This window comes from Rattus norvegicus, chromosome 6 (genome assembly GCF_036323735.1).
Source record: "Rattus norvegicus strain BN/NHsdMcwi chromosome 6, GRCr8, whole genome shotgun sequence".
Taxonomy (NCBI): Eukaryota; Metazoa; Chordata; class Mammalia; order Rodentia; family Muridae; genus Rattus; species Rattus norvegicus.
The window spans coordinates 75,728,603-75,755,629 of record NC_086024.1 but is presented as its reverse complement, the minus strand read 5'-3'; the positions used below and the strand labels follow the sequence as shown (position 1 = coordinate 75,755,629).

Genomic DNA, 27,027 nt, shown 5'->3' with positions numbered 1-27,027 from the left:
ACGCTCTGATTCACCAATGCATTAGAAATTCAATAAAAAGAAACAAAGCCATATAAAATATAAAGAAGTAAAACTATACCTACTAGAATACACACCAAAAACAAACAGAGTTAATGAAATTCAGCCAAATTACAGGATCAAAATTTAAAACACTGTATATGGCAAATATTTCACCAAAAAATCCAGTAGTTAAATAAATGAAAAGAAAAATCCAAAACACAAAAAAAAATCAAACCAAGCATTTGTGAATTAAAAAATAACAGTCTATGGCAATACTATCAAAATAATCTAGGCAAAATGTAACCCATATTAAAAAAAATAATAGTAATAATTAAGGCACAAAAGCAAACAGAACAATAGTATTAGTTAGCTATGATGTAAACAGCATTGACCTTTAATACATTGTTGGTAAGATGCAGAACAGTATCCACTATGGGAAATAGTCTGACAGTACCATAACAAAATTAGTTACTAGATGACACAGCAATTCCATTCTTCTAGGAACATACTGAAATAATAGAAAACAGTTGAAGTAATCTTTCTATATGAATGATTACAGTAGGACTATTCACAATAGCCAAGAGGTAGAAGCAACCTGAATGTGTCTACCAAATAAAGGAGACAAAATCTGGGAATCTCATTGATACATGCTACAACACAGGTGAATCGCAAAAATAAGTTAAGTCAAAGAAACTAGACAAAATCTCCATAATTACATGCCTAAACTTAAATAATATATCTAGAATAAATAAATAAATCTAGTGGGACAGAAAGCATACTGGTAAGCTGAAGAAAGTGGGAAACTCTCAAGCATGAGGTGTTCTTTAGCGCTATAAAAGTGTTCTGGAACAAGATGAGGAGTGGCCTACAACACTAAGTGCAATACACATTCCTGGGTTGTACATTTTAATATGGTTAGTTTTAAGTTCATAAATTTTACCTTAATATATTGTATAAAAAGTTATTTGATGTTGATAATTATGATTCCTTATTTTCTTCTGCTAGTTTTAGAGCCTTTCTTTTGCATAATCTGTCTACATTTTGAACTTTTCTTCTTACTCTAAATGTTGATCCTGAATCCTACTAAGATAAAGTTACATTAATATTTATATATTGACAATTACCAAAATACTTTCCTAAGCTCTGCAGACACATATCCAATAGATGCAGCATGTACAAACCATTTTGAAACTGTTTAATATGTTTTACTGTGATTCTATTTGCATTAATATAGACATTACTTCTACCATGAAGGATTAACTGCATGAAAATTGACCTCCCACAGCAAACAGTTAAAAAGAGGGGGAAAAAACTCAACATTTTATAAGAAGTACTAAATACCCAGCTCAAAACTGCTTTTCCCTATGGAAAAGATAAACTATCTGAATGCTCCAATTTAGTGCCTCCTTCAGTGAAAGGAGGTGGAAACCTGAGAGCCGTGACAATCTAGCAGATACAGATAAGAAGTCAGAAAGACTGATGCCTAATCTGTGGGCCATAGCACCAGAAGTAGAGATACACAGTCAAGAGCCTCATACATGTACAGAAAATTCTCTACAAACCAGTAGAATAGTCCATATCTATGACAAGTTCCTATAGCAAGAAACTGAAAGTTATTCAGAAAATATCTTTTAATACGTAGTGAGTTGAGTAAGATCTCCTTGCTACAATAAATAATTCTATGTATCAGACCAAACAATAATCTGCATCCTTAACATTTTAGCAAATTTAATCCAGCAATATATAAAACATATAAACATTAAGAACCAGTGGTATCTACCCCAGGAAGTCAAGGCTAGCTTACTTGAAAACCAACCAATAAAATTTACTACTTGAAACTGAGTTAAAAAAGTGTTATGATTTCTCTCAAGATGCAGACAAACTTTGTCATAAAATTAACATCCATCCAGCCTGAAGGGTTTTCGTCAAAACTGAACTCTGCAGAGATGACAGAAGATCTACGAGGATGTGATCTCCTTCATACAGAACATCCTCATGTACAAGGCCCTGATGCAAGTCTGTTCATTTATCTTAAAGAAACAGAAAACTTGGAGTCATGTGTGGATGTAGGATATGAAGAATCTAGTTATAGTTTGTCTTACTTGCTAGTGAACTGAACCAAAGTAACTAGAAGTATGTGTATTAACAGTTCAAGGTCAGCCTAGAATACAAGGAATTCCTTCCCGAAACAAACAACAAATAAGTCGGATTCACAAGACCTAAATATATTACTATAGAAAATGAGAAATCATTAACTCCAAAGCAGAGAGCTAACATTAGAAAAATCTTGTTTTTCCTGTCTTAAAGTCAAACAAGAAATTTGTCTAAAACTCACTTAAGTGCTTGGTGAAGGAAAGATTAAATGCGCAGATCAAACGTTGACTCTGTGTTAACTATAAGAATATATATTTGGTTATATATATGTAAATATAAATTTATATTATGCTGGTAAATAACAGTATTTTGCTATATTGTACCCCTTAGTAAATCCAAAAGTCACCATTCCCCATCAAGTACATACCAGTTTGTAAAGAAGTAAGCTGATAACTCATCTAAAGGGTAAGGCATCCATGAGCAAAACTGAGCATGATTATTTAGATAAGACATGAATGGCTATAGTAGTTTTTAAAAAACAAAACAAAACAACAACAAAAAACCCAATCCTTATATATAACTAAAAGTGTTGCAAGTAAATAAGGCTAAAACTGATAAAGCTTATGCCTTTATTTTTTTTTTTATAATTGTAGTTCACCCAGTCACTCAGGCTCATGGTTAACTTGAGTTCTTTTAAAATATGCTTAATAGCCAGGCATGTTGGCAAATGCCTTTAATCCCAGAACTCAGGAGGTAGATAAGAGACAGGAGAATCCCTGAGAGGAGAAAGTTCCATAACTACAAACTGTGAGGTATATACACATTCCTTATAAACATAATTCAAACCACATAAAATGACATCAAGCTATAACTACTGAATCAATAAATCGTAACACCACACAGAATGAACTGCCATTTACAAATGTATAATTATGGCTTTAACTTCTAAAGAAAATTATTCATGTGTAGAGTAAGTAACATAAATAGTATCAGGTTTAAAATAGTAAAAAGTATTTAATTATTGACTCAAATCATAGTAGCAATCTCTTAATATGATAAAGTTATTATAAATTCCAGAATTAAGTAAGTTTAACACCTTAACTTTCAACATAGTTATGTTCAAGAAAAGATCTTCAAAATCACTACTGATTAACAATGAAAAGTTTGAGTATGAGATAGCTACCTCAGAGAGACTAAGATGACACTAATGGGAACACTAAGCACAAATACAGTTTAACATATCACATTTAACAAACTATTATTATAGCAAAAATGAAAATACATATCAAGTCTCATGTATTGATTCTTCTAGCCTACCTGTGTCTTCAATAAATTCCACACATTTCTCAACAAATAGTGGTATAGGCTTCTCAGCTGTAACCAGATCCTGGAGGGGCATCCCAAAGTAATTACTTTCCCAATTTCTACGTGTTGGTGGGTTGAAGGTCTTAGTTTTCTTTTTCTGCTACAAGAAAACATATTCAAATTAAAACTATTAATGTTTATCTTCTCCAGATTATTACCAAACAATGTAAATAAATACTTTGGATCAAAAAGAAGTATTTAAAAGCTACATCCAATCCAAATGCCTCCTAATATTGTCCCTGGTAAACTCTGCTAGATAAAAACTGAACAATGGAGACAGAAATGGACAGGGAGGGGGACAGGAAGCTGACTATAGGAAAATGATCTCTTTGGAAAGAAAGTCTAGAAGTTAGAAAAATTAAATAACAAGAGATTGGGAAAAAGTTTCTCAATGTTAACATAAAGGACTAACAAAAATACCAAATGTCCTTCCTCATTTTATATGTGATCTATCAACTTTGAGGTAAATTGTAGCTTTATATAAACTTTTATTTGTAAGAACAAATTATTCTTGACTGATTATAAATGAAGTTATCTGACTCTATAAACTTTTAATTGTCACCACCAGCTGCCTTCTTTCACATTTTTTTTACAATTTATTCCTTTACATTTTTAACATCTAGACATTTAATTGTCTAAAGAAACATATAAAACATCTTCAGAAAAGAAAAATAATTAAACAAGAGTTTTCAAAATCTAGTATCAGAAAGAAAATGTATTCTTCACTAGAAAGTAAACATCTCAAAAATATACTAAACACTGTCTGAAATGCAACTATTCCGGGGATTCTAAATCAACCTTTCTGGATTAGATGTTATCTCTGCAGATGATTCTGCAGCAAACACCGAGCTGGGGATCTCTGAAGGACAGAAGGATGAAGTTTTCAAACTTAAAAAGTTAGAGTACTTGACACCCCAGATTCTTTCAGCCTAACTTCATCTACAATTTTTTATTCTCCCTGATAAAGCAAACCGAACAACCAGAAAAAACAAAAAAACAAAAAACTAGTAACACCCCTTCCCCTCTGCACACAGCCGTACTCATTTAGTCCATTAGTACTGTTGCTGACATACAAATAGGAGGAAAGTGAAAGGAGCAGCAAGAGAGGAAGCACAGACACCATCATCATACCTTATGCCCCGAATAACTCTCGTTTTCCCCATTCTTTCTACAGGAACCTTGGTTTAGTCTCTAGGCTGGATATCTTGAACAATTTCAGGTTCTTTCACACAGCAAACTACCAGAGCTCATAAAAATCTAACTTTCAAATCCTCAGTCACTACCACTTTCTGGTAAGAAAGGCTATGCACCTCTTATAAGGCTATAGTGACTATTTTCAAGTCACTAGAGTGTTTTGGAGCAAAATCTAACTTGCCTATAATTTTATTCTCCAAATGACCATCACCAAAACAGCTATGTGCAAGGAAGTAGAAGAGACTGTAACTTAAAAGGTAGACAGAGGTAAAGTGGCTAAGTTCTTTTTTCTTGGAAGAAGTGTGGTGTTTTTCAAGCTACAAACTAATACGTGTATTAGAATTTGAATGGAAAAGAAAATCTGAAGCAAAACTGACTTTTGTCTGTTTATAGGAATAATGAGAATTGCCAAAAAACCATGCAACTTAATCAACATTAATGCCTAGAGTCTAATAGCATGAATAGAAAAGAAGAAGTGAAGAGTTCTTAGTCTGCAACATCAAAAAGTTATTATTTTTTTAAGATTAAGAAAGATATCTGGAACCGGACAGATGACTCAGTGGTTAAGAGAATACACTGCTCCTGCAAAGGACCTGGCCTTCATAGATACCTGTACTCATATGCATATAGCTATATGCGTGAATAGACATGGGACACAAACACACATACATATAATTAATTTTTTTTTAAAGTCAACTGTCTAGTTAAGCCTTAATTGTTGTAATTCACTCTTAAGAAATACTACTTTTAAGTCCATTTGGCTCATGACTTCTCTTAGTCTGTCAACCATTCTGGAAATCAGTCTGAAGGATCCTCAGAAAACTGGACATTGAACTGCATGAGGATCCAGCTATACCTCTCTTGGGCATATACCCAAAAGATGCCCCAACATATAAAAAAGACACGTGCTCCACTATGTTCATTGCAGCCTTATTTATAATAGCCAGAAGCTGGAAAGAACCCAGATGCCCTTCAACAGAGGAATGGATACAGAAAATGTGGTACATCTACACAATGGAATATTACTTAGCTATCAAAAACAACGACTTTATGAAATTCGTAGGCAAATGGTTGGAACTGGAAAACATCATCCTGAGTGAGCTAACCCAATCACAGAAAGACATACATGGTATGCACTCATTGATAAGTGGCTATTAGCCCAAATGCTTGAATTACCCTAGATGCCTAGAACAAATGAAACTCAAGACGGATGATCAAAATGTGAATGCTTCACTCCTTCTTTAAAAGGGGAACAAGAATACCCTTGGCAGGGAAGAGGGAGGCAAAGATTAAAACAGAGACTGAAGGAACACCCATTCAGAGCCTGCCCCACATGTGGCCCATACATATACAGCCACCCAATTAGACAAGATGGATGAAGCAAAGAAGTGCAGACCGACAGGAGCCGGATGTAGATCGCTCCTGAGAGACACAGCCAGAATACAGCAAATACAGAGGCGAATGCCAGCAGCAAACCACTGAACTGAGAATAGGACCCCCGTTGAAGGAATCAGAGAAAGAACTGGAAGAGCTTGAAGGGGCTCGAGACCCCATATGTACAACAATGCCAAGCAACCAGAGCTTCCAGGGACTAAGCCACTACCTAAAGACTATACATGGACTGACCCTGGACTCTGACCCCATAGGTAGCAATGAATATCCTAGTAAGAGCACCAGTGGAAGGGGAAGCCCTGGGTCCCGCTAAGACTGAACCCCCAGTGAACTAGACTGTTGGGGGGAGGGCGGCAATGGGGGGAGGGTTGGGAGGGGAACACCCATATGGAAGGGGACGGGGGAGGGGGATGTTTGCCCGGATACCGGGAAAGGGAATAACACTCGAAATGTATATAAGAAATACTCAAGTTAATAAAAAAAAAAAAAAAAAAAAAAAAGAAATACTACTTTTATTACTGGCCTTTCAAAGCCAATTTAAACTCTGAGATGACTGAAATACTTGCAATCCCAATTGAGGACAGGAGAGGAAAAAAAAAAAAGATTTCACTTTGTCTTAGAATGCCTAAATATTTCACTAAATTTGGTGGTTAATAAAAGGAAACAGGCCAGGTATGATGGTGCACACCTTTAATACCAGCACTCAGGAGGCATAGGCCAGCCTGGTTCTACAAAGTGAATCCAGTACATTCAGGGCTCTGTTATCCAGAGACCCTGTCTTGAAAAAACTTAATATACAAGCAAATTAATAAACTTACAAGCAAATAAATGGAAGTAAAATAATGTAGATTGCCTAGCACAAGCCCAAAGGTATACTGCAGGGCCAAAAGTTAATTTTGAAATTTAAGCAGATTTGATGTTAGTAATCTAATACAATAAACAGGCAGTCTTATAGGAAGGACATTTTAAACATTTTAAAAGGCACAATTTAATACAGGTTTGCTCTAATATCATTATATGGGGAGGAGGTTAACCTATGTGACCAGTAACTTTTCTAGTGATGCCACAAAAGAAGTTTACATGCTGCAAACTTGGGGCAGGGCATATGGGTATACAGCTGTGACCTTAGCACTTGTGAGGCTAAGGCAGGACTGTTGGTAGTTCAAAGTCAGTCTGGTGTCACAAAATGAATTCAACATAGAGTTTGTAGAGAAACTGTTTTTAAAAAAGAAAAAGGAAAGATGAAAAGTTTTAGATCAGATATATCTTTCAAATGAGTTAAAATGCATAAAATTCTTTGTTGTTATTGTTCTATAATTTATAGTTCTTAGCCAACAGAATCAATCCAGGGAGTTCTTCAAAAATTTAAGAGTTTGTAGGATTTCACTTTGTAGCCCAGGGCTGTTCTCAAAAAATGTTTCCTCTACCTCCCAGGATTTACATGCCTGACAAATGGAGGATTTTTAAGCTCTCCACATACTATTAAATCTCTCTGTCAGAGCTACTGATCTGTATATAGCCATTAATTCATACTAATTCAACATAATTTTTAAAAAGCAAGAATATATTTTATAGTTTTTAAAAACAAACATTTAGTGAGAAATGGATTCTCCCATTAGAAACAACTGTGCCAATGAAAAACAAGATCTGATTTGCAATAGTCCAATCCTGCCTCCCTGCCTTCCTATTTACCTACCTATTTATCTATATCTGGTTCTGAGACAGGGTTTCTCTGTGTAGCCTTAGCTTTCCTGGGACTCTGTAGACCAGGCTGACCTCAAACTCAGAGGTCTGCCTGCCTGTCTCCAGAGTACTGGGATTAAAGGTGTGTGCCATTACCATCCTGCTTCCATTTTAAAAGCAAATCTGTGTTTGCAAAAACATACTCACAATAAAACAAATATTCTATTTGCAAATAATGTGAACTAGGCTACCAATTAAGTGTACAGCAGATAGTTTAAAGTCTCAGTGTGAACAGGACCAAGAAGAGAAAGTTTTCTTCTCCCACTTACTGCAATGATATCAGCAACATATAATAAATAATATTAAAACCATATAAACAACAAACTGAAAAAAACTTAAGCCCAGCAAAGACAGTTAACTAGGCTTTCAAAGACCGTAAAGTAAGAAAATCTGTATCTCTTAGACACTGTCTTTTTAGATAATGATCAAATAAGGAATAAGGTAATGAAGAAACTTAGACAATTTTTTGGCAGCAGCAAAAAATAAAGAACTCACTATGACAAAAACACTAGAATAAAATATTAAGGACCATCAGAGCTCTACCTTTTTACCAAATACTCCTATTACATATACCCAAATACATGGGTTTGGTAGCAATTTAAAAAAAAAATCATGTATGTGTACTCTATTTACATTCTCTCCATGTTTTCCCTCCAGTTTCTTCTCTAGAAACATGTCCCCTACTCTCAAATTCATGGCCCTTCTTTCTTTAATTATTACTGTTATACACATGCATATATATATACACAAATTAATATATAACTAACAACCTTCTGAGTCTTTTTAGTTTGGTTCATATGTGTGTATTTTTAGGGCTGACCATTTAGTATTAGATAACCAATTAGGAGGTTCTTCCCTGGGGAAGATTGACTTTCCCTCTCAGTCACTGCCTGTAGCTCTTTATATAGAAGCAGGGTTTACTCTCAGGTTTTTTTCCTTTTAAAAAAGACCCTTTTCTTATTAGTTGCTGCTCTAAGATACTGGGCAGACTTTTTTTATGCAGACATCATCCATGCAAGCCAACTTTCCTGCCACTCACAGGTCAAATTTGTCCCCATGTATCTAAATATCTAATACTAATTGGCTAGTTTTCAGTTCTCATTTTCCTTGACACCTCTCAACAGTCCTTTTAGGGGACTTCTCGACCACTCCAATCTTGTGTCATGGCTTTCTTTTCAGTGTACTCTGTAATAATGGTATGAATGACTGATTATCTTCTCCATCTAAACTCACCCTCTTGGTAATACCATCTCAATACTCCAATTCACCTTTCTCTGAACTTTACGGTAATATAAAATAAATTTATTCCAAAGTCTAAGACTTTTTAACATGTCCAAAATTCCTGATGTTTTCCATAAAATAAACTGTATCTATAGATGTCATTGGTTGGTAATTCCATCATTTCAAGTTGCTCAAGCTAAACATACTGAAGTCATCTGTTGAGAAATTCTGTCCTCTGGGCATGGTATCTATCTTTGATTACCCACAAAAGACTTCTGTAACATTGACCCTGTTAGCATTCTCTTGTGGAAGGGGTAGGCTTATGAAGTGACCACAAGACAGCCCTACAAAGGACTTAACAACCCAAAACAGCTCATCTCACCTTCAGGATATGTAAGTAGCTAACAGTTCTGGGATTTAGGGGGATTCTGATGGTGTAGCTGCCTATGCTTCCACAAGTAACTCCCCACCCCATCTGTGCTCCTGTAAGTAAACCCAATTAAGCTCATTAGCTCACAAAGCTACTAATGGGTGGAAGCATTTCTTTGGGGTACTCTCTGTGCCATATCTGGGATTTGTTCATGTCTCCCCAGGAAAAACATTTCAACATAATCCTTGATGTCTCTTTTTCTCCCACACCTTCTAGTTGCTAAGCAAATGTACAGAAATGCATGTGATTTTTTTTCTAACCTCCTTTACAGTTACCTACTTGAGTTTACAAAGCTACCATCATATCATGTATTTGGATTTCTATGAGTGCTTCTACTGCAATTCCCTATATGGCTAAGCAACCAGAATATGTTAGATCCCCAACTAATGGCCTTGCAAGGTCATATATTCCATCCCTATATATACATACATTTCCTTTTGACCTCACTCTCCACTATTTTCATGATTTATTCCTTCCAGCTACATGACTTCTTTGCTATTTATTTTAACATGTCAACAATGCTCTTACATTGGCTGTTCCCTTTGTATCCCCACTCTAAGTCAGACAATTCACTGACAAGAGTGTAAATGGGAAAAATGAATATAAAATAATTCTACAGCCAGCTTAGCACGGTGACTGATGCTCATAAATCCCAGCATGTGGCAGCTAGGGTGAGAGAAAAGATCCAAGTTCAAAGGCAGCTTGGACTAAAGAACTTGACTCAATAAATCAATCTCCTTAAAAATTATAAACATATATTTAAAATATCAATACAAGAATTTTATCATAGGTTATTTTTAGATAAAAAACTAAGAACAAACACTGTACAGCTAAACATATTTTTAAAGCAATCAAAGTTATGTTATTAAATAAAAAACAGGCCTGGGGAGAGGATTTAATGGGTACCTGCGTGGGTTCCTTGGAAGCCAGGTAAAAAGCTGTATGCAGTAGCATGCATCTGTAAATCTGAGCACTTACACTGTGAGATGGGTGGGAGAGACAGAAGGACTCAGCGAGAAGCTTAAGGGCCGGATAGCCTGAGTACCAGAGAAGTAGAACAAGAGACCCTGTCTCAACAAGATAGAAAGTAGGGACCAAGTTTGCAAAGTTGTCCTTTGATATGATATTCACCCATATATGCTATGGCATTCACACTCACATATAAAAATATTAAAGACAAAATATTAATTCCTAATTTTCATGGAAAACTATTAAAATTTTGTTTAAAAAGGACTAAGCAAAAACAACTCAACCTCCTGTAAAAGGAGGAATATGATAAGAAGTAAGAGATGGATCAGTGGGGTATGGTTCTTGCCACCCAATTTGATCCCAGGTCACTCTCGGGGGCCCATATGGTGGAAGGAGAGAACTAGCTCCTGCGGGTTGTGTTCTGAGTTCTATACATATGCATGCCATATATACGCCCACATGCATACATACAAAAATTAAAATGTTATAAAAACCTTTTAAAATAGGACATAATCCATATACACACATATAGAGTATTAAGATATACTGGTGGCCGAGTTAAAAATAATCTGATTGGGGAACAATAACTTAAAGTTAAAAATAAGAAGCATGTGGCTAACTCTTTTATCTATCTTTCTCCGTGTGCCCCCACCCCACCAAGGACTCATACAAAATAGAAAACAAGAAAAAAGGCAAACTAAAACATAAAAATAGGGTTAAGAACAGCTATTTTAAGTCACATAGATAAACTCAACTAACATTTAAATAAGAAAATCTAGACTTAAATCGATGGAGAACTTAAGAAATAAAAGGGTCTCATTGGCTAGACTGGACAAACCCTCAGTCAATATCACATTGAACAGAGATTTCCTTTAAGATCAGAAAAAAAAAAAAAAAAGGTTTCCATTCTTAGTCCTTATTCAACACACAAACAGAAACAAGGCAGAAATAAGCAGGCAAGGGGGAAAAAAAAAAAGACACACAAGTAAGAAAGGAAGTAAATTTATCCTTGTTTGAAGATATGATATACAGAAAAACTAAGATGCCATCCAAAGACTATTCTAACTGGTGAACTACATAAAATTGCAGTATTAAAAAAAAAGAATATCAATGGCTCCTCAAACACTAACAAAATTTCTGAAGATAAATGATAAAAACAATTACATCAAAAAACTATAATAAAACAAAATACCTAAGATTAAATTTGAACAAGAAAATGAAAACCAACTAAAATAAAAACTACTAAACTCAAAAGAAAAAGAAATTGAAGGTACAAAAAGAGATTTTACAGGTTTCTGGGTTGGAAAAATTATCAAAATGCTTACGATATAAAAAGGGATCTATATTTAGTTCAGCCTCCATCAAAATTATCAGTGACCTTCATAGAACTAGAAAAATATCTAAAAAGCATAGAGAAGCACAAAACATCTCAACAGTCCAAGCTATCCTGATCCAAAAGAACAAAGCTGTAAGCATAATAATAACGTCTGAAGAGATAGTACAGAGCCACACACACACCACAGAAATATGCACAGCCACGGCATAAAACCGACAGGCCAATGGCACAGAACAGAGACCTCGGAAATAAGCACACATCCCTATGGCCTTCTACTTTCAATCAAAGTATAACAAATACACAACGGAGAAGGAACAAACTCTTCTGATATTTTCAGAAAACTGAAACTTGACCCTGTACAAAAATTCAAGAGAGATTAAAGACATAAATGTAGTAACTCTCAAAACCACAAGCAGTATATAAGAGTATTTGGGAAACAGTTTAAGACAATAGTATAGGCAATGGTTTTCCTAGGAAGGACCACAGAACACAGAACAAAAATGTGAAAGATGACAAACAGGATTACATTAATTTTTTAAGCCTTTACATAGAAAAGTAAGCGATGAATACAGAGAAGAGATATCCCTTCTTTTTTTTCCCCCACGTGGAGAGATTAATGAGAGAAGAGTAGAAGAGCTGAAAGGCGGCCATGGGCACGTGGACCGGGGTGGGGGGGTGGGGGGAAAGAGCAGGGAAGAACAAAGCTCAGGAGAGGTAAGACGAGATATCCTTTACAATGGCAAAATCTATCTGCCAACTACTCATCTCATAGAGGATTAATATCCAGTATGAATAAGGAACTCAAACTTACTTAAAAAAAAAAAAAGACAATCTAACTAAAATAGGCAAATGATCTATACAGGTATCTCTCAAAAGAAACCATACAATGGCCAAAAATGTAAGAAAAAAATGTTAGTATTAATATCATTGAATATCAGGGAAATGCACATCAAAACCAGTAAAATTCCATGCCATACAGCTGGGGAGGTAGCTCAGTGGGTAGACACGTAGACACACACACACACACACACACACACACACACACACACACACACAACACACACACACACACACACACACACACACACACACACACACACACACACACAGACACAGCATGAGGGAGTACTAGTCCTTATCCCTGGTATCCAGTTCTTCTGACCTCCACACATATGCCATATCCACACGATACATTTTTAAAGGGTCTAACTTGAAAAAAAAGTTGGAAGCTTTTTAACAGGCACATGCAGATTTGCTCTTTAAAAGCAACTGGATGAGCACCCACATATGTGTATGCTGGATGGATGCATTCATCCTAAAGCACATGTGTGGGTGTCTAAAGACAATTTGCCGTAGTTTTCTTTACCATATAGGTTCCAAATAGCAAACTTAAGTCATCTAGGATTGGCAGCAAGCACCATTACCTGCTGAGCCATCTTGCTGGCTGCTGGCTTGGTGTTTTTGTTTGTTTTGATTGGTTAATTTTTGGGTTTTTTTTGGGGGGGTGGGGCATGTTTTACAAATTAAATAAGAAAAATGTTAGATATGACCATATATGAAGCAACTTGAAAATCATTAAAGCATAATGGGAAGAAATAGACTTAAAATGTTGTTCTACTCAAAAGAGATATCTTTAAGTAAAAATAATGAAAGCCTTATCATGCAAAGACAATGCACAAGAATTTAATTTTCAGTCAACAAATAAATAACAACAGTGTGTTCAATCTTTTATTTCTTATCACAGGAATTTCACTGGATGACAACTGTTAAGAGATGGTAAAGTGACAACTGACTAAGGCTTTGGCACAGATAATTCCCAGGTTGAAGGCACATAGATTAGTTGTTTTAATTTCTTAGCCATTTGTGGTTAATAGTTTTCTGGAAAATGGTGTCAGTTACCAGGTTGTTGAGAACACTGAGATATTTGCTAACCTTGAGTTTTTAATCTTGATTTTTTTTTTTTATTACCTTCTTCAGGCAGTCATTGACAAGGGCCAAAGAACTGTGGCTATGACTGCAATACATTTTTCTGTTCTGTGGCTACCTTTCCTTTCTGTTCTACATTGTCAGAAGCCTCCATCATTCTTCCCTGAACAGAACTGAGATATTTTGGTCTTACTCACATTATCTCTGCATGTAGCATTAAGAACCTTTCCCTGCATTAAGATTGCTGTTTGTCGGGTCTGGACTTCTAGAGCCTTTGTACCTCCACTCTCCATTCTTCAAATAATTCTGCAGGCAATTAGATGGAGGACATGGATAGCATTTATAATGGTTACAATTTTAATATATACTTCAAGTCTTAGAGCAGTATTCCTCCAGGCTCTATACCATGTCTTCCTCTTTTAACACCCAATTCCAGTTTCTTCATTTCTTACACTGAAGATGTGTTCTCTGGCAAGTCAGATGTCACAGCTATTGGTATCATTCTGGTATAAGACTACATCAATTTCTTATACTGAACCACTTTATTGTTTCTCAAACCTTCCTGCTGATAACCTTCTAGTCTTTGCTGTTGTGGCTTTTGCCAATGTGTTATTTCCTATCCCTCCCATCTGTCTACTGATGACTCTGGTGTTGGGCTTGGGAGCAATGGGAGGAGATGGTAAGTGGCTGCCATTAGACAAGCCTTATTTTTTTCAGGTTATGATCATAACCTGGGAAGCAAAGAGCTCTCAGGACATTGTGGAGTTAGTTCTCTGCTCCTGATGAGTTCTACAAATGTCAACTCCTCTACAACTTAACAGCTTCTTGTTGATGATGCATCATTTGTTGCATATATCATATATGGTAAAAAAAATAAATGAGAACTGTGCACTACTTTTTATTTTCATGTAAAATGGACTAAAGAAAGAAGTGCTTACTCAAATGGAGAAAGTATCTTCCCAAAGGCAACAGGAAGTGGCTAAGCCATTATTAGACTACTCTATAATTTATGCAGCAAGGATTGAATATTCTTTATATTTGCCTCTATCTTTCTTGATTGTCAATGGTGCCACAATCTGCTTGTGTGCATTGTGTTAATAAATCTGTTTTTCACAGATGTTATATTTAAATAATGTTCTTATAGATGTTATATATTTTAAACTACTATCTACATCTATTTTATTCATCTAACACATTCCTTTTTAATTATGTTCATATGCAATGCCCCCCCCCAAATTTGTCACCAATCTTCTAAAATACATTCTATTTTCTCAATTCACTTATACATGGCTTCTCTTTCCGTTCTACTAAAATGGTATTACACAAAAAACAGCGCATTCTTTTCAAGTTCTCATCAACATTCTTTCTTAAACTTCCACCCTGAAAACTTGCTATTCAGCTTCCATAAAGGTCACTGCTCCTCTTCTGTTCCACTGCTTACAACTATTACTCCACATAACTCTACCGAGTTTTTCTCCTCTAGCTGTTTCATACCCTTAAGTGAATAATCTAATCCCTGTTTAAAGCCTTCTCTCTTAGTACCAGAGTTCATAAATCAAATCTTGAGACTGATTATGTCCACTTGAATGCTAACAGATATTTCAAACACAACATAAAAAGTAAGAATAAGTATCTACTGATTAAAACCATCCAGCTGCCAAAGAAGTGGTATAGCAGTGTCCTCAGGTAGTACTATATCCAATTTTCTGAGGAAATTTCAGACTGATTTCCAGAGTAGTTTTACCAGCTTCCAATCCCACCAACAATGGAGAAGTGTTCCTCTTTTTCCACATCCTCACCAGCATCTGTTGTCATCTGAGTTTTTAATTTTTTTAATCTTACACATTCTGACTGGCGTGAGGTGGAATCTCAGGATTTTTTTGATTTGCATTTCCCTGATGGCTAAGGATGTTGATATTCCTCAGTTGAGAATTCTTTGTTTAGCTCTGTACCCCATTTTTGAAAGGATTATTTGATTCTCTGGAGTCTAACTCCTTGAGTCAATCTTGAGTTTTCCCTTTCCCTTTTAATTCTTCCTAGTGAAGAATTAGAAGCATGTTAGTAACATTTTTCAAAGCACTATTTAGAATCTGGTAACCTTTCTCTCTCTTTTTAGTATATGTACTGAACAATAATCTAACACATAATGAATATTAGGAAACTAACAGAAAAAACTACAAGCAGTAATCCATAAGATCTTTACTATACAAAGTTCCTGAATAAAGTATTTTCGGTTTTATTTATCAGATATTTTCTTTTTAAGATTTATTTTTATTTTATGTGTATAAGTGATTTCCCTGAATGTATGTCCATGCATTATGCTCATTTTATGGGGAGACCAAAAGAGGGTGTAGATCCCCTTCAACTACCTAGAGTCTGTTGTTACCTGCCATGCTGAGAACCACACCCAGATCTTCTCCAATAGCACCAAGTGCTTTTAATGCTAAGCCATCTTTCCGATACCATCCCCCACCAACAATTTTACTTACCTAATTACACATTCTTCTGAGTGTTATAAATGCTTATTCCTAATTTTAAGAATCCCATCTGAATCATATCACAAAGTTGTTACTTGTAAGGTTAAAGGCCAATCCTATTATGAATGTATTTGGACACAACAGCATATTTAAAAAATGACTAATTTTCCTGTGTGTAGAGTTTCAAATTACTGTGAAGGACAGAAAATTTGAGGAATTTAATGTCCTCAAGAAATATCAGGATACATACAGTCCACAGGACTCAAAAAAGGCCCAAGTGAGGATGCCTCAATCCCACTTGGGAGGGAGAAGAAAGCAATCACAGGAGGGAAGAGGGAGGGATCTAGGTGGGAAAGGGGGCAGAGAGGGGAAGAGGGGAACATGATCAGGTAGGGGGGAAAGGACTGAAGTCCTGAGGACCAGCAGAAAGAATGCAAACAGGTAGGAGGTGGGAGAGGGGGGACCCTCCAGAATGTACTAGAGACCAGGGAGGTGAGAGACTCTCAGGATTCAAAGGAGGACCTTAGATGAAATGCCCTACAGTGGGAAAAGGGAACTTGTAGAGCCCATCTTCAACACAAAGGCAGGGCATCAAGTGAGGGTTGCCATCCCATAGTCAAAAATTCTGACCCATAATTGTTCCTGTCTGAAAGAATTCCAAGGACAAAACCAGAAAACAGCCTGAGAAATAGGAGATCCAGCAACACCCCAAAGTGGGATCCAGCTCAAGGGGAGGCCTCAAGGCCTGACACTATTACTGAGGCTATGGAGTACTCACAAAAAGGAACTTATCATGACTGCAACAAGCAGCAGAAAGAGTATGTCAAATGCAGATATTTACACTCAGCCAATGGTCACAGCTGGTGACCCCTGTGGTTGAATTAGGGAAAAGTTGAGGAGGAGGAGGGCAACCCTGTAGGAGGACCAGCAGTCTCAATTAACCTGGACCTCCACCCCCACCCCCACCCCAGGACCAACGAGATCTCTCAGACATTGGACCACCACCTAGGCAGCATACACCAGCTGATATGAGGCCTCCAACACAGAGGACTGCAGGGTCTGGGTTCAGTCAGAGAAGATGCACCTAGCCCTCAAGAGACTGGAAGCCCCAGGGAGTGGGGAGGTATGGTGGGGTGGCAGGTGGAGGTGTGGGGACATCCTCATAGAGACTTGGGGCAGGGGCACGGGGAGGTATGGGATATGGAACAGTCAGAGGGTGGACTGAGAGGGGAATAAAATCTGGAGTATAAAAAAAAGATTAAATAAAATTTAAAAAATATATCCAATCTATCATGAAGAAAAAAAAAAGGAAAACCCATACTTCAATACCAATTATTTAACGGTACATACAAAGCAGTTCATTAAATTTGAAAATGACAAAAGACAGAACTTTATATACAAGATAGGAGGTCAGAAATAATTCAGAAATCTAAGGATCTAGTTAGTCTGTAAGTCTTCTTGCCACTAAAAACTTGACTGCTTACTTGTAAAGATAAGGACAAGAACTTAGAAACTGCCATTTACTGTTTATTGTATATTAGACATTTGTAAACTGATGTGCACAATCTTAATCTTCACAACAGCACTGACGTAATTATTATATGTTGCACCTACTTTGATATTCTTAGAATTTAAAACTGTATACCAGTGAATGACAAAGGCAGAAAAGCAGAGTTCCTGCAAATAGCTTTAGGTACCTAACTGAGGAGTTTGAACTCCGTACACAAACCAACCACAAGTATGCTGTGGGAAAAGGGAACAGGTGTTTCCATTTTAGCATAATCCCTCAGAGTAATAGAGCAGTCTGAACTAATGCTAAATGGAATAGAGAAACTCAGAATAATTACATTGTAAATACTGGTGGTTATGTGGAAAAACTGGATAGACCATCGTTGACGGTGGGAGTTTAATGTTACACCCACTCAAGAAGACAGTAAGGTAGTTTCCTTACAAGACTAAATAAGAAATTATCATATGACCTAGCAATTGTACGTTTCTATTCTAGAAACACAAAAACTCATTATTTATTTAAGAAAAACTCAAACCAACTGTTCACAGAAAAGTATTCATATCTAAAACATAACCAACCCAGTGACCTTCAACAATATTAAAACTGGATATACTCATACTGTAGAATCCTACTCAGCAATAAGAATTTAAAAATGCAACGATTTAAATAAATCCAAAGGAAATTATGCTGGATGAAAAAAGTCCGTTCTAGAAAGTTACCTACTGTTCAATCTCATTCATAAATGTTTAAAGTGACAGAAATACACAAACAGAAAACAGGTTAGAAGGTGTAGGCAAGTTAGGAATGAGGAAAAGACAGGGAGGAGGAGGAGGAGGAAGAAGAGGAAGAAGAGGAGGTAGAGAAGGATATGGTTATAAAAGAACAATAGAAAGGCTGTCTGGTTATAAAGTTGTTTTTGCATCTTTACTGTACAAACCTGTGCATGTGAAAATTTTCATAACACACACATAAACAACCCAGAAATTAGAGAATTAAAAAGCAGACATTTAACTAATACCAATGTAGTGGTTGTGATATTGACTGACAAGGTTATACTCTTGTAGAAAACCTCAGATTTCTTTATCATGTCTTACAATGACATGAAAATCTACAATTATCACAATATAAAATATTTAATAAAAACATGGCAATAATACAAATAAGAAGTAATGAAATCCTTAACTAAGATCACAACAATAGAGTAGCAGTATGTGTTTGAGAGCAGACTGAAGAGCAGCTGAGGATGAGGAGTAGCAGTAGTTTGTAGCTCTGGTCCAGAGCAGCACTTGTATCAGCACTTTCCTAAAAACACAATCTTGCTCAATCATGAGGACAGAGAAGCAAATGCTATGACCTATGAGGAAAAACCTGCCTTTCTTACTGAACAGGTACAAACATGCCACAGACACCTGCCATCTTACAACTTTACTGGAACTTCCTTAAAGACTACAATCAGCTGTACCAATGATCCTCAAACTTTAGCATTGGAGCCATTTGGGCTGCATAATCCACAGTTGTGAGGAATGAATTTTGATATATCAGTAGCATCCTTGATTTATATTTATTATATGCTAGGGCAACAACACTCCAACCCAGTAGTAACAGCCAACCATTGTTTCATGGTCCCTAAAGAGCAGTAGTACATTGAGAACCATTGAAATAGGTTGGTGAAATAAAAAGTAAGGCATTAAGTCTGGTAACTGGGTGCAGAAAATATTCTTGAGAAGTCTGAGAATTTTAACTTAAAGAAAAAGGTCCTGAAGCCAGGTACCATGGTAAACCCAGCATCCACAAGACAAGGCAAGGCAAGGCAAGAAGATCATTTGAAGATCATTTGTCAGTTTGGGCAACATAAGGAGTCCCATTTAAAAAAAAAAAAAAAGCGGGGTTGGGGATTTAGCTCAGCGGAAGAGCGCTTGCCTAGCGAGCGCAAGGCCCTGGGTTCGGTCCCCAGCTGGGGGGGGGGGGGGCAGAGGTCCTGCCTGAGTAAAGATGAGAAACACTACGGCAGTGCATATAAAGATAAATGATAACCACCTTTAAAATGCTTACAGTGGAGAGAAAAATATCTAGCCATAATATTAAAAAAATGGGAAGGAAAAAACTACATGGGAAGGAAATACCTTATAAGAGATTAGTATAAGTCTTTTATGGAGTTTGGACTCTATGAAAATTTATTTAACTCCATTTAGAGTGTATATAAAACTTTTGGGTACTGGATGAGAGTTCAACTAGGCTTTGGAAAACAGGGATGTGTCCCTTTTAAAAGAACTGGTCACTTTTCAAGCTAACTGTAAGTGAAATGAGAAAATAACTGTAGATATAGGGTTCTTGAAGATTCAAATTAGACAGTTTCTGGCCTTAATTCAGAAAACTTCCTTCTATAAAATAGTATTTTTTGAAAAATGAACATCAACATCTATAATCCATCTGATATATTTTATTAATGCCATTAACAACTTAAATAATAAACTAAGAGTAACCTGGACAGGACACTGCCACAAAACCTTGTTCTAAGTCTATCAGTAAATTTTTTTAATCAGGGTTTTCCAAATAACTATATTTAAAAGAAATTAAGTTTTATATTATACATAGAATTTCATTCTCAAAACCACTGACATTCTTTTTCTCATTACCCATCAAATACTTTTTTTTTTTTTTTTTAGTAATGGACAGGAAAGATCATTTATTACCATAAAAGGTACAACTAAATGCAGCATCATTTACTAGGTGAGAAGTAATGTTCTAGAAAAATTCGGGGGTGATAATGAAATATAAATAACAACTACTCTCCATAGTGATAACTGTGTACTATGCCTAGTGATGACCTTACACCATGCATGCACTATTACTGACATATTGTACTTTTCCTCAGTAGATGCATGCAAAGTGAACAGACCTGCCTTGTCTCCATGCCTCCTCTTCTCTCCATCAGTTCTACTGTAACATCTCCGACTGTCATCACCTTGTAAGTGATAACACCATCTTACTTAGTTCTCACCATATGTGTCCCCCAAAATACTTAATAGAAAACTTTGTTACTTCATTTTTTTTATTAAAATCTTATAGTGCCTTTTGGTTTTGGAATACAGAAAGTCAAATAATCAAAGTATGCTACAAATTTGGGGTAGCCAAATACTTTTTTAAAATTTAAATTAACTCCAATGTTTGCCAACCAATGTATTAGTGAAGATAAAAAATTGAAAAAAAGAAAGAAAAATTTGAGTGCCCTCTTCCTCTCTCACATTTTATTAAGAGTTGTTAAGCTGGGGTCCACAGGTCTTTACAGAGTAAGTGAAACTATCAAAACTCTAGTTAGATTTTCTGTATGCATTTTCTTTCTTTTTTTTTTTTTCAGGAGAAACATTCGACTCTTTCTGCAGACACTTAAAGGCTAAAAAATTTCTAAAAAGTTCAAAACAATTATTTCATACGAAGCATAAAAAGTGTTCCTTATTTATAGTTGGATAACACTAAATAGAATCACAAGATCACTTTTTTTATACCCATTTTTGTGTTAAGGACTGAAGACATGAAAAATTACTTTTAGTTAAAAATCCTTTCTCTCTCCTACAGTCTGTTTTGTTCTGTTTTGAAATAAAGCCATGCTATGCAGACAAAGCTGACTCAAGTTCCTCCTGCACCAGCCTTTGGAGTGTGGAGAGCTCAGAGGCATACGGCACCATACTCAACTCTACTTTTCAAAGGCATACATTTATTTCTGTTTACTTGAAAATACCCGCATCATTATCAGCTGAGCCATCAAGAAAACACTATAGAGCTAGAAATCATAAAAATGCATGTTTTTCCATGATCAAACAGATCATTTACAACACACTAAAGTTAACAGTACGTAAACCAGAAATGCTATAAATTTACCTGTCTTCCAATAGGAAGTGTCCATCTATATATTAGAAAAAAGTATTCTGCATTATACAAGAACTTTCTTGATACATTATTATATTCTCAACAATTGTAACTAATCTGATGCAAAAATAAGCAACTTATTTTTGGGTCTTAGTAAAATGTGAATTAGAATATACTTTTAAAATTATGCATTTCAATCTATGTCTAAAAAGAAATAAATCAGTCAAATGTATAAGATAGAACAGAACAAGGAATGACAAATTGCAAAATATAAGGGGAAATAACTATATTATAATCTGAATGTATATAGTACCATAAACTGATGTGACCAACACTGAAACCAATCATAAGACTGCATGTCACTCATGTTGCCTAAGATGTTCTCAAACTACTAGGTCCAGGATACCCTGCCTCAGTCTCCCACGTAGCTAGGGCTATGGGCACATGCATGCCAACATGTATGACAATAAACCAAACTTAATTTTATGCAGAATTATAAACTCCACACACCTAACTAATGATTCAAAAGATCATTTTAGCCTATCAGTAAGAAAGTGATAGAAATAATAACCAAAGCCAGTGTTTTCTGGGTAAGACAAAGATATGGAAAATTCAAAAGTTCTGTTATACTTTGCTCAAAATATTAACTAAAATCAATTTTACTAGACTTGATTCCTTAAAAAACAGTCAAGGATTAGTTATATCTGTATTAGCTTCTAACAGTTGTCAGTCATATTGAGTATTCAGTAAAAACCTAATTGAATAAAATAAGTATCCTCTTCCAAAATAAACTGTAATTATTAAACGGATGCTTCTGTTTATATATAATTTTTTTCACTATGACAAAGACAAGGCCATTCATCTACACTGAATTCAACTACAATATACTGTTAAGCCAAAATTATGAATCATAAATATGGCATCAGTCTTCCTCATAGTAGACCCTGTAGTTTTCACCCTTTAGAAATTATTCAGTGCTCTGAGGATGAAAGCTCAGATACAAGTTCAGTAGTATATCTTTATTCCTCTGACTAGACTGATAATTGGCTAAGAGAAACAGAACTCAATTCAAAACAAAGAGACTAGAAATGATGTTAGTTGAAAGATTGATGAAAAAAGAACAAAAACTACTTTCTCATTTTCCTAAACACATTTTCCACACAAAAGTGACTCTCGGAATCTCTTAAAAGAGTAGACCAAATAACCACTAAATAACTGGTACCTTTTTTAACTGCTAATTTTAAGCAGTAAGTAGTCCCCCAAAATAGGCTATTTTTTTTAAAAAGAAACTTTCAAACAATTTAAATGTTCTGTTAAATGAAGTCCTGCAGTAAATTCAATCCCCAGCCCCATCAAAAATCAAAACAAAACACAAGAGATACATCCTCCGAGACCCTAATTTCTTTAACTGCTAAGAGATTAACTGATGTACACTAAATGGTACCTAAAAAAGAAAATTTACAAATTAAGTGAAAACAGAGGCTGCTAAAATGAGATTCCAGAAGTTAGCAAGAAAAGCAGGTGGCAGAACAGTAGAAAGACTGGCAGCTCTTAGTCTACCTGATATTCAACCAATCATGGGAGCATGCTCTGAAAAGCCCATATTAGAGGAACATGGGAGGGGCAAGTACTATCTATGTTCATGACTCATAACAAGTTACCTTGGCCTTTTTTGTACTCTGGGTGCCAGGTCAAGTGGAATATGTCATACTTCTCTGCTCCTTTGGATCTTCCCCGAGAACTATACGCTTTCCTTTAAAAGGAAAGGTCCAGGGGTTGGGGATTTAGCTCAGTGGTAGAGCGCTTGTAAGCAAGCACAAGGCCCTGGGTTCGGTCCCCAGCTCCGGGGAAGGAAAGGTCCATCCACATCCAAGTACCTCTGTAAAGTTCATTATGAAGAGGCACAAGAATCTGAAAACTAGCTTTTGCCCTTGAGACTGAGATTCATACCAGTAACAATGGCACTTTCTTATTAAAAAATTTTCAGACAGTATATAGTGATGTTTCCCTCTCTCATCTCTTCCCACATCTCTCCACCTCCTTACCCACTCAATTTCCTGTGCCTTCTCTCTTATCGAGACTTAAAACAAAACAAAAAAAAAAAAAAATCAGTAAGACAGACAGACAGACAAGCAAACAAACAAGAATCATGGAGTTTGTTTTGTGTTAGCTAACTATCCTGGGCATGGGGCCTGCCCTTGAGTGTGGGTAACATACCAAGAGACACATGTATCAACTGCAAATAGTTTCTTGGCTAGAGCTGAAAGCCTGTCTACTTCACCCTCTCAGTGCTGGGACCCTATCTGGCTTGAACTTGTACAAGTTCAATACTTAAAGAAGACGTTTTAATAAAGATTTTTGAGGTTCTAAAGACATTTATTTCCATACCTAAGACTTCACTATATTCTAAAGCATGTACTTTTCCAAGTTCTCATCTATTCCTAAATTAGTAGTCTCTCCATGAAATTTTATTAAGCATTTTCTCCCTCTATGTACCAATACCATAATAATACTTTTTCTTCTTTAACTTAATTTATGGAGTTAATTACAGATATCAATTTTTTTTCTATATATGCAGTATAAATCCAAATAGGTTAAGATTTTCATTTTGAATGTTTTTTGCTCACAAGCAGGTCCCGAATCAATAATGTCAAAGCTAGCCAGGCAGAGTGAGACATGCCTTTAACCTCAATATTTGGGAGGTGGGGCTTAGAGGATTAAGAGTTCAGGACTAGCCTTTGCTAACAAAACCCTGTCACAAAACAAAAGTCAAATTTACAGTAAAGGGTCTGTGGACCTGATATTTATATTTAAGAATTTTAAATAAATTCTCATGAATAAAACAGGCATGTATTATTTCTTTCTTATACCTTATCTGGTTATAAAATTATGAAATTAAGGACTAATATGAGAATGAATTGCAGAGTGTATTCCTGTGATTTTTATTCTGAAATAATTTGTATAACAACAGAATGACCTGTCTCATAAAATTATATGAAATAGGCATTTTGTTGGTGGGAAAATTTAACTGCTACCTTGCAATTAACTAAATGCTCTTTTAATTTAGGCAAATTATCAAATCATATATTTTATGTCTATTGTGTTTAAATTTTCAAAGTAGCATACACAAAACTGGCAGTACTCACCAGTATCTTTTATTTTCATGTACCTGTAATTATATATCCATTTCTGTTTTTAATTTTTAATATATTTTTATTAATTAATTGAACATTTTATACCTGTTTTGATCATATTCACCCATCCCATCGTTTTTATTCCTAAGTTTTATTTATGGCTTCTGCATTTTCCCAATCTTGCCAATTTTATTTATTTTCTAGTCTTTCCAAAGAATCAACTTTTAGTTCTTGATTTCCCATATGGCCTCTGAACCTGGATCACTTTATAACTGTATGTTTATTTATTTATCTTATAGATATGATTTATCTATATGATCCAAATCTCGTCCCTAACTACAACATGAATTATAACACATTCCAAATACCTTGAGTATACCTTATTTAAAATGTTTGGAACTAAATATGTTTAATCTCAATTTTCTTTCTCATTTTGTAGTATCTGCATAAGTAAAAGTTATCTTGAAGGAGAGACTCAAAGCTAAATATCAAATTCATTTATGTTTTGCATACATCTTAAAAACAGTCCAAAGGCAATTTTGTAATCCTGTGGTACACTGGCTCTGCCTAGCTCCAAACTAGCTCTATAGTTCAGTAAAAGCCCTTATAAATCTATATTAATATTTCAGTACTAATAATTAAGACAATTTCTATCATCTTTCACATTATGCAGCCAGTTTGATGCTTTTGAATAATTGAAAACTTTCCTCCATTTAAGTTTTTTCCTTAAAACACACCTAAAATAAAACCACTGATTTCCTTTTCTTTAAGTTTTGTGAATAGTACTCTACAGTGATCCTTTCCCACTATGCTCACTTAAAAAATGTTTATTTGGACTACAGTATCTCTCTCCAACAAACAACATATTCTAGGTACTTCTTCTAAATAAATGTCCCTTTTTTTTTTCTCACAGTACTGCTAGGTATGATAGAGCATTTGAGCCTGGATTCAAACCAGAGAAGGCTAGGTCTATAGATATCACACTGATAGTACCTGCTCTTGTCTGAAGTTGCATAACCTATATTTCTCTTTTGAAAAATAACAATCTAGAACCACTTATATAACTCCAAATTTTATAAACATGAAAATTTCAATAAAAGAATTTCTTAAATGTTTTTAAGAGTCCAAGCACACAAACCATGGACCTAATAATTAAAGCAATGATACATAAAAGTCTAACACATTTCTGAAAAGAATTCTGAAGATGGCTGAGAATGTGACTTTAATCAATTAGGAGTAAAATATAACTTAAAGCTAATTCAACACTAGTGTGAGTAAAAAAAAAAAAATGCTGACATCAAATAGAAGTACTTAGCAAATAACAAAAGTTAAAGGCAAAGTACCCCCCCCCCTCCCCCCCCGAGCTGGGGACCGAACCCAGGGCCTTGCGCTTCCTAGGCAAGCCCTCTACCACTGAGCTAAATCCCCAACCCAAAGTACTCTTGTTCTATGCATCTAAGATGCTAGTGATTATAAACAGAACTATTACCTTATACACACTTAATTAAAACGAAAGAATGAAAATCCTACACCATTTCAATTATTACATGCTTTCAACTCTTGAATACATTCAGACTTGAGATTTGAAAGGAAAAAGAGGGCTTACAATCAAAGAACTAACTGGAGAGTTAAATCACCACATAGGAGAATGAAACTCATGAAGTAACATTCAATCCAAGTAGTTGTATGATTATTCAGTTGGTATGAAAAACATGTTAAAATTCCAGAACATATATATTTGGTATATTCTTACCCTGTGCTCAGAAGTAAGAATGTTACTTTAAAAAAAAATACAGGCTTTTTTGAATCTGATGATTACAAACATATTCTTAAGAATATGCCTAGAACCAGCTTTCATTTAAAAAAATGACTCATTCACTGTGCTGTCAAAATGAAAACCTTGGAAAACTAACCAGCCAGTTTTAATCAATTTGCCAGATGGAAAACAAAAACACTCAAACACCACTGTTATTAGAGATAATTTTGTATAGGGAATATATAATGAAGCACTTAAGAGAAAAGATTCCAGTACCTTCAGTTTAACCTCCAAATACTTAAACAAGCAAACAAACATAGCCATATTTCATGCCCAAGCAAGATGGGATGTAAACAACCAGAAAATCTGACGAACCTTGGAGTACAGCAACTTTTACTATTCCTGCAACTACTATTTCAGTGGAAGTTATACTAGAGGATGGAGAGTTGGATCAGTTGGTAAAATGCCTATTGCATAAGCCCACAGACTTGAATTCTGATCAGCATAAAAGCTGGCCAATATAGTGAGTATGTATTATCCCTGAAGCTCACTGGCTAACCAGCCTAGTCAATTGGTGAGTTCCAAGTTCAGTTAAGAGACCCTATATCAAAAA

At 35.4% G+C, this 27,027-nt stretch overlaps 1 protein-coding gene across 5 annotated transcripts in view; it reads right to left on the bottom strand.

The window, feature by feature from the left end:
- Positions 1-27,027, bottom strand: part of Arhgap5 (Rho GTPase activating protein 5) — a 63,438-nt gene that overhangs the window by 19,007 nt on the left and 17,404 nt on the right. For 3 of the 5 annotated variants that reach the window (XM_039111971.2, XM_017594084.3, NM_001399400.1), the window contains exon 3: positions 3,412-3,559. In XM_039111971.2, coding sequence (XP_038967899.1) covers positions 3,412-3,559 — 148 coding nt within the window. The remainder of the gene's footprint in view (positions 1-3,411; positions 3,560-27,027) is intronic. The other 2 variants (XM_063261673.1, XM_039111972.2) reach the window with 1 other exon arrangement.